Source organism: Tachypleus tridentatus, chromosome 13 (assembly GCF_004210375.1).
Source record: "Tachypleus tridentatus isolate NWPU-2018 chromosome 13, ASM421037v1, whole genome shotgun sequence".
Classification (NCBI taxonomy): domain Eukaryota; kingdom Metazoa; phylum Arthropoda; class Merostomata; order Xiphosura; family Limulidae; genus Tachypleus; species Tachypleus tridentatus.
Genome location: NC_134837.1, coordinates 117,733,036 through 117,748,098, shown reverse-complemented (window position 1 = coordinate 117,748,098; position 15,063 = coordinate 117,733,036). Strand labels below are relative to the sequence as shown.

The 15,063-nt window shown below is 30.0% G+C and overlaps 1 protein-coding gene across 3 annotated transcripts in view; it reads left to right on the top strand.

Annotated features, from left to right (window-relative positions):
- LOC143236742 (myotubularin-related protein 9) overlaps positions 1–15,063 on the top strand; it is a 31,824-nt gene that overhangs the window by 6,607 nt on the left and 10,154 nt on the right. Inside the window, exons 5-14 of one of the 3 annotated variants that reach the window (XM_076475215.1) lie at positions 1,277–1,405; positions 2,439–2,595; positions 4,214–4,234; positions 7,534–7,638; positions 9,232–9,357; positions 9,976–10,223; positions 10,982–11,066; positions 12,875–12,944; positions 14,403–14,489; positions 14,583–14,595. In XM_076475215.1, coding sequence (XP_076331330.1) covers positions 1,277–1,405; positions 2,439–2,595; positions 4,214–4,234; positions 7,534–7,638; positions 9,232–9,357; positions 9,976–10,223; positions 10,982–11,066; positions 12,875–12,944; positions 14,403–14,489; positions 14,583–14,595 — 1,041 coding nt within the window. Of the gene's footprint in view, positions 1–1,276; positions 1,406–2,438; positions 2,596–4,213; positions 4,235–7,533; positions 7,639–9,231; positions 9,358–9,975; positions 10,224–10,981; positions 11,067–12,874; positions 12,945–14,402; positions 14,503–14,582; positions 14,596–15,063 lie in introns of all 3 variants that reach the window. The other 2 variants (XM_076475214.1, XM_076475217.1) reach the window with 2 other exon arrangements.

Here is a 15,063-nt window from a genome sequence, read left to right as displayed (position 1 = left end):
ATGAGTTTTAAAATAGAAACATATTCTTACAGCACTTAATGACATATCAGTATATTTGAAATGTGGTGGCCAAAGATCAGTAAACACATGTAAGAATAATTAAGAACACAGCATGAACATAATGTCCGAACTTAATTCATCTACATAAGAAGAGTTGCCATGTATTTATATATATCTTTGTTTTGCTATGTTACATGTTCTGTAATGCATCAAATTAGTGTCAGTTTTGAGTCGCATAGGTCACTTCGGCCACTTCGTTATTGTGTTTTATTTCATTATTCAGTTTACTTTTATTAATCAGTTATTTAGTTTTTGTTGTTAGAGATGATAATTTGTTTTTCTACATCTTAGTTACTAACAAGACGATTTTAATCAAAACATGTGGTCATTTAGGTGGAACTCTTGTATTTTTGTTTCAGTTTAACCCATTGACCAGAAATTTCTATTTATCTGAAGAATCTCAATGAAATACTACTTCAACATAACAAGGTTTAGGTTAGAGTTCACTCAAGTTTTAGTGTGTAGGTACTCTTGTATATTAAGCATTTAAGTTGTTTAATCAGAAGAAAGTTATGTGCATAGCTGCAAGTTATTGTGTGGCACATGTGACAGGTTACTTGGAAATTAATCCTATCACACCTTAACTACCATATCAGAAGTTTGTGATATCTCTCATTGACCACCTTCCAAGTATAGTGTATGCACAAGACCCTGCCTTAAACTGTAAACAAAAATGTAATTAGTTATCAAGATATGTTTTTGAATATATTTTATCTTACATTAACTTCTTAGCTCTGTGACTATGTAGGTGTTTGATTGTCTAATGATGTGATGATCTATACCAACAATAGTTTAACTTACAAATGTTTAATTGATGATGTCATGATGTATACCAACAATAATTTGCCTTACAAATGTCTAATTGGTGATGTCATGATGCATACCAACAATAGTTTAACTTGCAGTTGTTTAATTGATGATGTCATGATGTATACCAACAGTAGTTTAACTTGCAGATATTTACACAACAATACATACTCTAATATTCAGACATATACAAAATACGTGTTGTGTATTCTGTCACAGTTTTCTTTGATTTGTGTAATTTAAAAGTTGAAGATAGGAATATTTTTATGGAAGATGTTTTTACTGTTAATGTTTGAGACCCTTCTTGTAAAAGATTAGTTATAGTACGGTGGATTAATGTTGTAAAACGTAATTGTAAGCTTGTTATATTCATTTTAAGACCTTTGTTTTATTTTGTTTGATGCTACAGGTATGTCCGTCATATCCTCAGGCAGTGATTGTTCCTAAAACTGTTGATGACGATGCTCTTAAAACAATATCAGGATTTCGTCACCTTGGCCGTTTCCCTGTTTTAAGCTATATTCACAAAGAAACCAAGGTAATGGTGGAGTATAATTGTGAGATTTGAAACTTAATAAAAAATCCATCACAACTAGAGGTCATGTTATATGCTTGGTATAAAATGTGAACCTTTAACCCTGTAGTGCACGGTAAGTTTATAATTGCCATGGGAGTAATTTTATAACATTACTGTTCATTGAGCAATGATCTGAACTGTTTTTGGTAATAGTGTATTTTTTGGGAGGAATTTTTGGGATAAAATAAAAATTCCTGACAACAAAATCATGTTTTATTTCACCATTTTTGAGATTTATTTCATATGGCGAATAAAGCCTGCAACCTACACTTTAACTTGAAAATTAGGGGGTTGTCTTATATGAGCAGCTACCTTGTATACCACCATATATGGTATTTTTAAAATTTGTTGCAATAACTTTAGTTCCACCTTCTGCATGTTTTACCCAAAATAAAAGAAAGGTCGACTGTTTTGTTGTCTTTGTTAAACAGGTCGTATTAACTATCTAATTCTTCATGTTTTGTTGTCTTTGTTAAACATGGTACTAATTGTATAATTCTTCATGTTTTGTTGTCTTTGTTAAACATGGTACTAATTGTATAATTCTTCATGTTTTGTTGTCTTTGTTAAAGATAGTATTAACTGTCTAATTCTTCAGGCTGTGTTGTCATTGTTAAACATGATACTATCTGATTCTTCATGTTTTGTTGTCTTTGTTAAACATGGTACTGTCTAATTCTTCATGTTTTGTTGTTAAAGATAGTATTAACTGTCTAATTTTTTGTGTTTTGTTGTCATTGTTAAAGATAGTATTGACTGTCTAATTCTTCATGTTTTGTTGTCATTGTTAAAGGTAGTGGTAACTGTCTTCATGTTTTTATCACAATAACTTGTACATTTAAGAAGATCATGGTAGATTTATTCAGTTACTTTGAAATTGGTGTGTAAGTAGTAAAGTATAGTTTACTTAAGTGTCACTGAGAGAGTCATGAATGGGATAAAATAATTATTATATAAAACTTTATTTATTCATATGTGTTTTGACATATTACAGGCAGCTCTCCTTAGAAGTAGTCAGCCAATGGTTTCAAACGGCAACAAGCGCTGTAAGGAAGATGAACGACTTGTTAATGCTGCGTTAGGGACAGGAAAGAAAGGATTTATTGTTGATACAAGGACACAAAACTTAGCCCAGCTAGCTAAGACAAAAGGTAAATATTTATATTTAAGTGAGAACTGAATAAGTGGCACTGATATTACAGTTAACAAAATGATATATCTTTTATAGATATAAAACACAAGCCATGAAGACTTTGCAAGTTTAACTAAACTTGGCTCAACTTCAGTTATTCCTTGTTTGAGTTTCATACTTTTATCTACTTAAGTATTATGTTATATGTAGAACAATTTATTGCATTTTAAAATTAATTTTCAAGACAACTGGCCACAAACAAAGAAGATCCAGTTGATTTGACCATATGTATACAAAAAATTTAATACTTTTGTTGAACTCAACATAATTGTTTTATATTGACAACAAGTACAAATATTTGTCAACTGAAAGAGAATGTTTAAACTTAATTAAAACAATATAAGTTTAACACAAGTCATGTGTATTAATGTAATAACTGGAACATAAATTTTAAAGTTATAAACAACATTCACAGTTTGCTTTTCATCTACCAACAACTGACCATGAGAAAAGCATAGTTGTTTGAGAAACAGTCCAGTAACTTTCATACTTTGACCTTGAATCCATTTAGAATATTTAATGTTATCAAAACCCTTAACTTGCTAAGATTGTTTGAAGTTAATCCAATAAGCTAAGAATATTTAACTAACAGGTTTTACAAAATAGAAATAGGGTTAAGTTCAATTTTGATCCCCTTAGGACATTCCCCATAGTTCATAGTGTTTGCATACAAATTTTGGGTGAAATTGCCCCAATAAGTTCAGAAGAGTTAGAGTGCAAACAAGCACCATTTTGTTTTAATATAGATGAATGATTAACTAGTGAATTAATGTGATTTCCATGTGTGTAGGTAACACTCCTAAAATTGAGTAATTTTCAGTTTGAATAACTTTAACAAAACATTATTTATCAGGATGATTTCAAGCCTGGAAAGTCATAAATTCAGGCATTTGATAGAAGGATTTGAAAGTCTGGGAGAAGTTAAAAATTATCCCAGTATATTATCTCTTGAATCTGCATACATGCAGACTGTTAGTAACATTTTGATAGTCTTGGTCAGTCAGTTACAATGTGTTGTTTTATCTGTTGGTAATTTTTCCATTTCTTGTATTTGATTATAGGTTAGATCAAATTTTATTGTCTATAATCAAGTTGTAATGTCCTTGTTTGAATAGTGTTTTCCAGTGTAATAATCTAAAGTATCTTACAAAGTGTTTTTTTTTTTGTCATTCCCTGTCATTATAATGTAAAATGGTCTTACTTAGGTATATAACCTCTGTCAGCATGTTGTACACTTGTCAGTGCAGGTCTGGAAAATAAGTGTTAAAATCTTTGTAATTTTGTGTTTTAATTTTTTATGTGGTGTTCATTGTGTAACAGTTACAATGTTTTATCTTCTAGACTGTACGTATAGCTGTAGATGTAAAGACCTTTTATCTCTAAAGTAAAAAATAATCTCATTTTTGTTTTTCTCAAAGTAATTCTTGGGAGATTGTCAATTAAACATATTTTATATAAATCATATGATTGAGCCCTGACCTTACAGTGTAGGGTTTCTTGCTCATCAGGCATATTATAATTTTCTAGTTACTTGTTTCTAACTATCATTCTTTTGTCTGCTTGCTGCCTTCTTGAAGCTGACAGTTTTTTGGGCACAGGTAAAAATGATTTAACTTTTCTCTCTAGTATTTGGTAGACTGGGTTAAGTGACAAAATTTAGCATAAAAATATATTTTTAATATAATAAAATTAAATCGTCACCAAGGTATTTTTACCACCAGAGTCTCAAATAATGACATTAGAAGAGACATTTGTACTTCCTTTGTATAAAAGGTCTATGGTGTTTGTGACAATTAACATTAGAGTTTTGTTTGTTTCTGTGAGATAGGTATGAATTTTCTGACAATTGTCAATAAGAAAATTTTTAAATAGACTTGAGTTAGGATCAAAACTATTGAAATGTAATTAAATTTATGGATGTCAAAACACAAGCATTTTTGCTGCAAATAGATCAATAGTGAATTGGTAATATTTAGTGTTAACAATCAGAATATTCTTCAGAGTTTAATAACCTTGTAAAATACTTGTATCACGTTTCTGAACAAATAGCATAATTGCATTTTGGAAAATCATAATTATACATTTTTTTGGTACTTAGGAATATTGTCATTAAAATGTTTTTCCCATCTTTGAATATTTGGATTTATTGTTTTAGTATTATAATTTATAATTATTCTGCTTTTAATTTTCATATGGAAAATATATCTTTTTTGTGTATTTTTAATTATGGTACATAGTTCACTGTTTTCTAAATATTAGGTTTGTACACACAAACACAGGTAGTACAGTTCTGTTTTAAGTACATAAATTTGTATATTGACAGCTTAAGTCTGGATAGAACAAGTAAGAAGAGTTAAAACAAAACGCACGTACAAACACCAACTTAAGTTTCCATACTTATTTTTCTGCCACTTTTTTTTATTCCATATGAAAATGGAATAATTTTTTAATGCACCTGTGCAGTAATATATTCAACAATGATGATTGTGTGTGTGTACATATATTTTCAATGCAAGTTTTATGTTTTGTTCCTACCTATAAAAATATTTATATTTGAACCATTATTTGATAAATGTGTGTTTATTTATAACTAGCAAACCACTGAAACAGTTGTTACTGAGAGTGTGTTAGGTATTCAAATCTTACCCCCACCTATCCACCGCAACATCTCTGTACACTTAATGGGTGTGTTAACCAGTACATTTAATTTAAACAAAGAGTTTAATTCAGCAGGAGTGGTTGTGTTTTTTTGTGGCATAAAATCTACAAAAATCACACCTTGAAAACAAACCAGAAACTCGACCACATATATTTATTTGACAGTCAAACTTTTTAAATATTAAAAAATGATTTAGAAAATTGTTCCTGTCAGATTAATTGTCATTGTCTGTGTTTATTACTACCAGCTGTAAACCTGGGTTGAAAAAACAACAACAGCACTTTCTGGGACTACATCCATAAAGGTTTATGGAGTTCTAAATGCTTTATGGTCCTGTCTGGGCACAGTTTGGGTCTGATTGGGAGTTCTCTTAGGAGTATGACAGTTTAAATAAAGTACCCGTAAATCAAAATAAATATATATTATATTAACTTCATATTTTTTTATTTGTTTGAAAGAAACTATTTACGTAAGCATTTTTTTGTTTTTATTTTATAATGGATACTATGGATATCTACTATTAACTTAGACCTTCTTAGCATGTATCAGTTTTACTTAATATCTTCTTGATTGATATAATGAAACACAGACTAGTTAGGCCTTAGCCACTTCAATATGTTTACATATTTATGGTGAACTTAGAGCCTCCCAAAAACTGTTAATAGTGTTATTTTTATATGTCACTGATATTAAATGCATTTGATAAGCCTACATGCTTACGGTAAACTTAAAGCATGATACATCGCCAGTACCAGATACTCTATTTGGTACTGTACCTAGGTCTACATTAGGTCTCTATATAGGGCCTCTAAAAGAACTTGTTTCTATACACGATCCTTTATTTTTGTTTCTATATGTACCTTACTAATGACGTCTTCTGTAGCCTAAAGTCTCTCAACAGGACTGCCCTTCATTTGTACCTGAGGTAATGTTTTGTTGATATTGACAGTAACTTTTTCTCAATCTAGACCTAGTTACACTTGTTCTTCACTGTCACATTTGATTCCAATGCTGTGTTTGATTTGTTTTTTCTTTATTTAACCACTCCTATGTAGAGAGTGCATTTTCTCTGTTGGTAATCGTTATCAGCGTGGGGCTTATTTACATTATTTATATTACCACTGAATGATGTCATGTAATCTAGTGGGGGAAATAGTCAGAAAACTGTATTTTATTGTTTTTCAATAAAGATGGATATTTTGAACATTCAGTTAATCACTTAGTTACACAGGGATTTTGGGTTATTAAAATTGTATGATAAGGAGTGAGGTGTGGGCACTTATGGCCTATGACACTGTGCCACTGTACTTATACATTTAAAAATTAACCTTTGCACCAGTGGGCCGGGTTTACATGTTTGGAAAAACAAGTATGGCAAATAGGATAATAATTGTAAATAGTTCCAGCATTCTAGTAGCCCACAATAAAAACATGTCTGTTAACAGAAGCAGCCAACTGGTGCCAGAATGCACTTCCAGTTTGACCTGTGTTCTTATTGGCTCCTCTATGATAATCAGTTTCCGAAAATGTTTCAATTTCTCCTAGGTTATAATGTTATAATACTTATATATTTATTGAACAAGATAGACCTATTTACAGTATACATAAACCCTCAAAGAAACAACAAAAAGCAATTATAAGCAAAATATACGTGTTTAATATGAATTAAACCACAGAACTGTTAGAATCACTATTGTATTTAAGAATATTGTCCCACACAAAATGAAATTGTGCAAAATTGTGGGGAAATATCATGTCTGGTATATAGAAAAATATGTATATGTAGGCTTACCTTCATAAATATATAGTGAATTGTAGAACTACAAAGTGTAAATTAAGATTATTATTGCTTTCTACATTACTGTAAAGTTATATATTTTCAAATGGAGATACAATTAGCTATTTATTTATCAAATAATGGTTTTGAAATTGATGTTATTTTGTGCTTTAAAGATTGTATTCCAAGTTGTTATAATGATGATATCGGAGTTTTTAAAAGGCGTCTTCTTGAAATAAGCACAGTTCTTTCTATTTTAATTAAGTTGTAATGTAGATTGGGTTGTTAATTCTAGCAGAAGATTGTTGTACTGATGACTGAGAGGACTAGTTGGTCAATATGCACTTGTTTTTAATGTAAGTGTAACTGTCATTGTTTAATGTGATAAGTCTTTGTGAGGACACTTTTCTTAATGTTCAAATACTTCTGTTATAATTGCATTTTTGACTGATAACTTACAGGTGGAGGATATGAACCAGAGATGCATTATCCACTCTGGAGACGTATACATAAGCCCATTGATCGGTACTCCACTCTTCTGGACTCCCTCATGAAGCTAATTGAAGGTTAAGCAATTATTTCCTTTAAATATTTTCAAGCTATTTGCATGAGTGAGTGTCCATGATTTCTTGTTGCACTTTTGATGGTTGGTTAAATTTCGGTCATTGTGTGTAAATGTGTATTAGTAATTATAATTTATCCAACCATTTCAAAAATCAGTGACATACTGGGCATGGTAATTAAATATATTATGTTTTTCTGTAAATAATATTTATAAATGTAATAAGGTCACAACTATAAAGACTTTAATAACATGTAATAAATTTTGTAATTAATAGTGTTTGTAATTAATGCTGTCTGGAATTCAAGATATTTTAAAAAAGGTTAAAATTATTAGAAACAATTGAAAAAATTATTCCCATATTTGGAAAAGCTATGGAACATTGTGTCCTCTATCTCAGAACTTGTAAAACTCATACACGTTTCATAGATGTAAATACTTTTAATTATTCACCACTAGTCTCCACTTATGCAGTAAGCAGTAAATCTGAAATCTTATAGCACTAAAAACATTAATTTTGAAACCTACTGAGAGTAAAACACTGATAACCCATCTGTTTAACACAGCTTATCCTTTCTTTACAGTAAGTATATACAATGGATCTTTCATTTCTATATTTAGAGGTAACTAGTTGTTTCATGAAAAATAAAATCTGAATTTAAAGTTGTATTTATTCTCATAGGTTTTAGTGTTCATGGACGGCTAGGAAGATCAAATGGCTCATTCTTTTCTATGATAAAAGAAAAAATAACATGTTTATAGCCTTAGCTGTTGATGCTTTAAGTAACAATATTGGTTATCTTGTTTGTAATTTTTTTATGTGTTTAACACTAAATTAATTGACTTCACTAGCTTTTTGAATATATTTTTTAAAGTATTTACACAGCATATATCATGTAGGTTTATGATTTTGTCTTAAGAGAATCATTAATAATATATAAGTGATAAAACATAGTTGGAACAGTATAATAACTGATCTCACAAGACTTCACATGCGAGTGATTTCACTCTTCGATAAAATAAACAGAATTTTAATTGGATGATAACAGTTATTATAGTTTAGAAGAAATATAAAGTAGAAAAGACTGCAAGATATGGAAAAATAATAAAGTTTTTTTGTAACACAATTTAAAACTGCCTGACAAAGGGTTGTCACCTCAAGCTTTACAAATTAATATACTTTTTTTGTCATAGGTATGTGTTTTTACTTATTTTCAACACTTTTTCATTATTTCATGTAGTTGTTACAGTGTTTGGTGTTTTTTTGACTGACAACTTCTAAAGATGGTTTAAGAGTCAAAATAATTTTAATTCCAAAAACACATGACCTGACAATAAATTAGGTGGCACTCAATATTTTACTTGAGATAATAACTGGTTAGGATACCTTAACATTCATTAGGAGTTAACGTTAAAGCTACAATTCTAATAAATAAATATTATAGTTTAATTTCATCTTGAAAGTGTCAGAAAATGAGCTTGGAAACTTAAGAATAAGATGAATAAACCTTGAAACCATTATTGTGAGAGAGTTTCTGAATATATTTAAGGCTGTCAGTATTGATATATTTAAGCTTTATGTTTATTTCCATTATAGCTTGTAATGACAGCAGTGGTAGTGTGGACAAATGGCTGTCAAAGTTAGAGTCATCAGGTTGGCTAAGTCATGTAAAAGATATTCTTACATGTGCTTGTCTTGTTGCTCAGTGCCTTGACAAAGATGGTAAGTTTGACAGAATACCAATGTATTGTTTTAACAAGTTCTATAAAATCTTTTTCCTGTATTCTCAGTGTCTACAACTGTTTTTTGTTGTACTCTCAGTCTCTGCAACTGTTTGTTGTTATATTCTCAGTGTGTACAACTGTTTGTTGTTACATTCTCAGTTTCTACAACTGTTTATTTTTGCATGTTCAATGTCTGTACCTGTTTGTTGTTATATTCTCAATTTCTACAAGTGTTTGTTATATTATCAGTGTCTTCAACTGTTGTTATATTCTCAGTGTCAACTATTTGTTGTTTTGTTCTCAGTGTGTACAACTGTTTGTTGTTATATTCACAGTGTCTGCAACTGTTTGTTGTTATATTCTCAGCTTCTATAACTGTTTGTTCTTATATCCTCAGTGTGTACAACTGTTTGTTGTTACATTTTCAGTTTCTACAATTGTTTGTTGTTGCATGTTCTATGTCTACAAGTGTTTGTTGATATATTCTCAATTTCTACAAGTGTTTGTTATATTATCAGTGTCTTCAACTGTTGTTATATTCTCAGTGTCAACTATTTGTTGTTTTGTTCTCAATCTGTACAACTGTTTGTTGTCATGTATTCTGTTGGTTTTTCAGAGTCATCAGTATTAGTACATGGTGGAGAGGGTATGGATGCTACTCTTCAGGTTTGTGCCCTAGCACAAATAATACTTGACCCTGATTGTCGGACCGTCCGTGGATTTGAAGCTTTGGTTGAACGAGAGTGGTTGCAAGGTGGACATCCTTTCACTGTCCGTTGTCAACATGGACCCTTTGTTAGTCCGGCTGCAAGAACAAAAGAACATAGTCCTACATTTCTGATGTTCTTAGACTGTGTTTTTCAGGTAATTTGAATAAAATTTAAAAAATCTAGTTTCTGTTTTCAGAAAAACGTTTGTTTTTCTAAAATTCTGGAAAAAATTTGATTCACCATATTGATTTAAGAAAATTAAAACAAAACATATCAAGTTTAGAATTAAACTTGGATCTAATTATCTTATGTTTAGTTATAGAATAATGATAATATTCAAAACAGTGTGAGCTTTACTTTCATAATTTATATCTTATTGTCAAGGGTTTAAACTACCAGAGTGTAATATTTGTAATTGTCAGTTAAGTTACTTAAACCACAGATTGTTGTCAGAGGCACAAACAAATGTATCTCATGAGTACAGTGTCACAATCTGAAAATTTTCTGAATAAAGGATATAAAGCTGAAACATATATCTTAAACAAAGGTATATAAAGCTGAAACGTATATCATAAACAAAGGGATATAAAGGTGAAACAATTCCCTTGAATAAAGGTATATAAAACTTTAACATATATCCTTAATAAAGAGATATAAAACTGACACTTTTCTCTTGTATAATGAGATATAAAAGTTAAATCTATATCCTAAATAAAGGGATGTGAAACAGAAACATTTCTCCTGAATAGAGGAACATAAAACTGAAGCATTTCTCATAAAAAAAGTTTATTTATGATTATGAGCTGTTTTTTTTAACCACATTAGTTAAACAATAACAGTGTTAATTTTGAATTTTGCTGACCAGGTGGACAGTGTTAGATATACTATATGTACATTTATTCTACATTCTAGATTCACCAACAGTTTTCATGTTCCTTTGAATTCAATGAACAGTTCTTGATTTTACTCTTTGAGCACAGCTATGCCTCACAGTTTGGTAAGATTGTTTTCTTAGTTTCTCATACCTGGTAAAATCTTATGCATGGATCTCTGTTTAGTAGTGTAAAAATAAGAACATCCGTACCTGGACTAAGAGTTATCTAAGCTGAATGTTTATCCTACATGTAATGTGTATAGGGTATCATTTAAATTTTGAAAAGTTTAATTAAATTATAACATTTTGAAGAGTTGGGGATAATTTACTATTCTCTCTTTTTTTTAATTCATGTTAGTTGTGAAAAATGGATGTATTCTAACCTAATTTCAGACACTCATCTTGGTTATATCTTGTAATGGTAATAAAAAAATCTAATATCATAAAGTATGTTTATTTGGTTAATTTTCAGTACTAATGCTCATCTATAGTTATTACTGCATTTGTTGAAACTTTGTTCTAAACTAGTTTACTATTAAATTTAAGGTTTTTATGCTTGTTACTACATCTTTCTGATATCTGTCCTTCACACAGTAACACCTGAAGTTGCTGTCCACTGTTAAACAGTGGTGTCTTATGTCTGTTATTACATCTTCACACAGTAACACCTGAAGTTTTTGTCCACTGTTAAACAGTGGTGTCTTATGTTTGTTATTACACTCTGCCTAGCGCTTTTCTGATATCTGTCAATGAACAACTTGAGTTGCAGATACACTTACATCCTTAATTTACTGTCTGTATAATGTTGACATTGTTGGGGAACCATTTTCAAATAATGTTTCTTTGTTGCTTCGTATTTCTGTTTTATTATTTTGTAATCCAGTATAACCAGTTATTATCATCAGACAAATTTCTGTTGGACATAAATACATTTTTAAAATCATTAGTAGATTATTGCTTGTTGTATTTGTTTAAAGTCAGACTTGTAAGTTTAGTAGAAGATCGTATCATTAAAAGTGAAAAAATCTTTAGTGCATTACACAGTCTTATAAACAATACAAAATATTGTTTTGTTATTGCTTTCCTAGTGTTTTCTTATGAAAAGAATGCTTTAATTAAAACTTTGGACCTTAAACTAGTACATCTTGTAAACCAAAACATTAAGAATGTATTACATATTGTTCCAGTTCATAGATTTAACTTTCCAGTAAGATTGTATTCATTGTCATCATGATGAAATATGTCCAAGGTAACCTGTGTCACTGACCTGGGAATTCTAATCATAATGGATTTTGACTGTCCTACTGCAGTCTTATAATGGACTAACTGTTCTCTTTTTTACTAGAATAAATTTTGATTATAACAAAGTTGAAAGTTAGCAAGATTTGAAACATACGTTTAGAAATACAGAGTAGAAAGTTAGCTTGTCTTAATGTTTGTGATGGACATACATATCTTAATTTGTGATTCATAAATTTGATGTGAAGTTTCAGACTCATTTCCAGTTCTTTTGTATAAATATTAAAGTTAATTGAAATAAAAATAAATGATATAAATAGTAAATAATTTAATGTTAATAAAAATTATCAACCTAATTCTGAAATGTAATAACTTAAATGTATAAAAATTGTACATCAGCTTACTGTAATCAACACCAAAAGATTTTAAGCATTTGTTGATAGCAAGAGTGCTTTAATCATTACTATTTCCATTATATCTCAGTTAGGCTGATGAGCACTTGTGTCCATCATATCTCAACTGGGCTGATGAGCCCTTGTGTCCATCATATCTCAGCTGGGTTGATGAGCCCTAGTATTATGCAAAAGACTGGATGTGGCACACGTAGTATGATTGACATGTTATATTTTTTTTACTAATACTTGTAAGTTTTTATTATTACAGTATGAATTAAGCTTTCTTTTCTTTCAAAGGTACCTTTCTTGGGAACTGTGACAAAGAAAGAAAAGAACTGAACCTTGCTCAGAAGACTGTCTCACTGTGGTATGTGTAACTTTAAACATTTCATATTTATTTGACCTTGATGTTTTAAATGCATCACAGTAAGGACTTTCATACCTGTCCGTATTTTTAAATGACTGTTTAATGAATGTGAGGGTATGGTAAGTGATTTATATGTCAAAAAGTGTTAAATGTACCCATATTTTGATAAATCTTTCATACTCTGTCAGTCTGTCACACTTAATGGGTTAGATTCAGCTTTGTCCTCTAAAGTAGGACTTCCACAATAATGTAACAGGAATTTTAAGGTTAATTACATTTGCTGCACAGTATTGGAGAAAGTGCCATAATTCTTTAATTGATTAAGTGTTATTTTGTATTTCTAATTAGATTAAAAGCAATAACAAAGTTATTCACTTATATTACAATAAGTTTTAAGTTTATCAGCTTTCTTTATAGTATGAATTTATTTTTATAACTGACATACCTTGCTAACCTGTAAAAGATATTCACACCACAACAAGTGTTGTAAAAATGACATATATTAATAGTAGTGTTACAAAAACTACTTGCCAGCCTGGTAAGTTCATGGATTGAACAAAATGTCATTGGTAAGATATATGGTGACCCTAGTGTGGTTGGAATGTAATTATTGTACATTCTTCTAATTGTTGACAAGTACTAAGGGACTAGAAAAATAATGCAATGTTAAAAACATCATAGGTTTAATAGTGAAGACCTAGGGCAAGTTTAACTTTTCCATCTAAACTATTTAATGTGCAGATGTCATATTTTGTTGTCTTATCAAAGTTTTCATTTTTTTAGTTTCCTACTTGTGGATAAGTTTCTCTTAGTGCTCTGATTAATCCCATAGAAATATTAAGTGTTTGTATTAGATAAAATAAATTAAACCTGTTACATCTAATTAAGTTACTGTAATGTTACCATTTTAAAACGTTTATGATAATTTTCCATTGAACGAAAGCTGTTAACACTCTGATGAGTAATTAATGAGACCAATTTAACATGTATGTTTACAGATTTCAATGTTATTTAATTAAATAATAAGATTTTCCCCTAAGAATAGGAATTGAAGGAACAACGCTTTTAGTGCCCTGTTTTTTAAACCAGTGTTGATAAATGAATTAAGCTTTCCGTCAAACAGGATTTCAGTTTTTAAAACTTTTTTCAAATTGAAAACCAAATTTTATGCTTAAATTAATGTTCTGTAATATTAGATTTCCTCTCCCCCCCGAAAAAAACTGTTCAGAATTAGGTTTTAAGGCATGCAAGAAAAACATTTCTGTTGTATTTTGTAAAAATAATATTGTTTTATTGAGAATTCCTAGTTTGCTCCATACCAAACATGTTACTATTGCAATAATACCTTCTAAATTTTTTTTATATTACTCTTATGACCTGTTTTGTTTGTAAATTATTTCCAGCTTGTCATTTGTACTAATGTGTTTAAGCAAATACTTCTGTATTATTGATTGTCAGGTCTCATGTGAATCGGCCAGAAATCATCAGCACTTACCTGAACCCTATGTATGATCCAAACAACAAAGTTATCTGGCCCTCTGTTGCTCCTCAGAGTCTGGTGAGTTTGAAAACATTGGAGAAAGTTAAAACATATGTTAATAACAATCCAAACAACAAAGTTATCTGGCTCTCTGTTGCCCCTCAGAGTCTGGTAAGTTAGAAAACATTGGGAAAAATTAAAACATATGTTTATAACAGAAATTTATTTTATTTTCTAAGTTTCAGGTACATGCCCTTCATCAGGCTGGTAATAGGTATATGCCCAGAACGTAAGAGATGAAACAAGTACTCACTTCCAATGTATGTGTTACCTTGTCCACATAATGCCCTGATGAGAAAAGATTCAAATGATTTAGAAGTTTGCATTATTGCTTTTAATACTTAATAGTGAGAATTATAGAACCACGAGATACATACAGATTTAGGCAAGGCAGAAGCCATCATCAGCTAAGACAGTTTTGTTTTTCAAACAGGCTGTTAGCCTATGGAATGGGTTGCCTTCAGATATTATGAATTTAAATGATGTTTAAAAGAACTTGATAGATACATGAATGATAAGGGCTAGTTTTAAGGATTTTTTTATTTATTTATAATTTGGTTTAGATGGTGGGATAGTCAA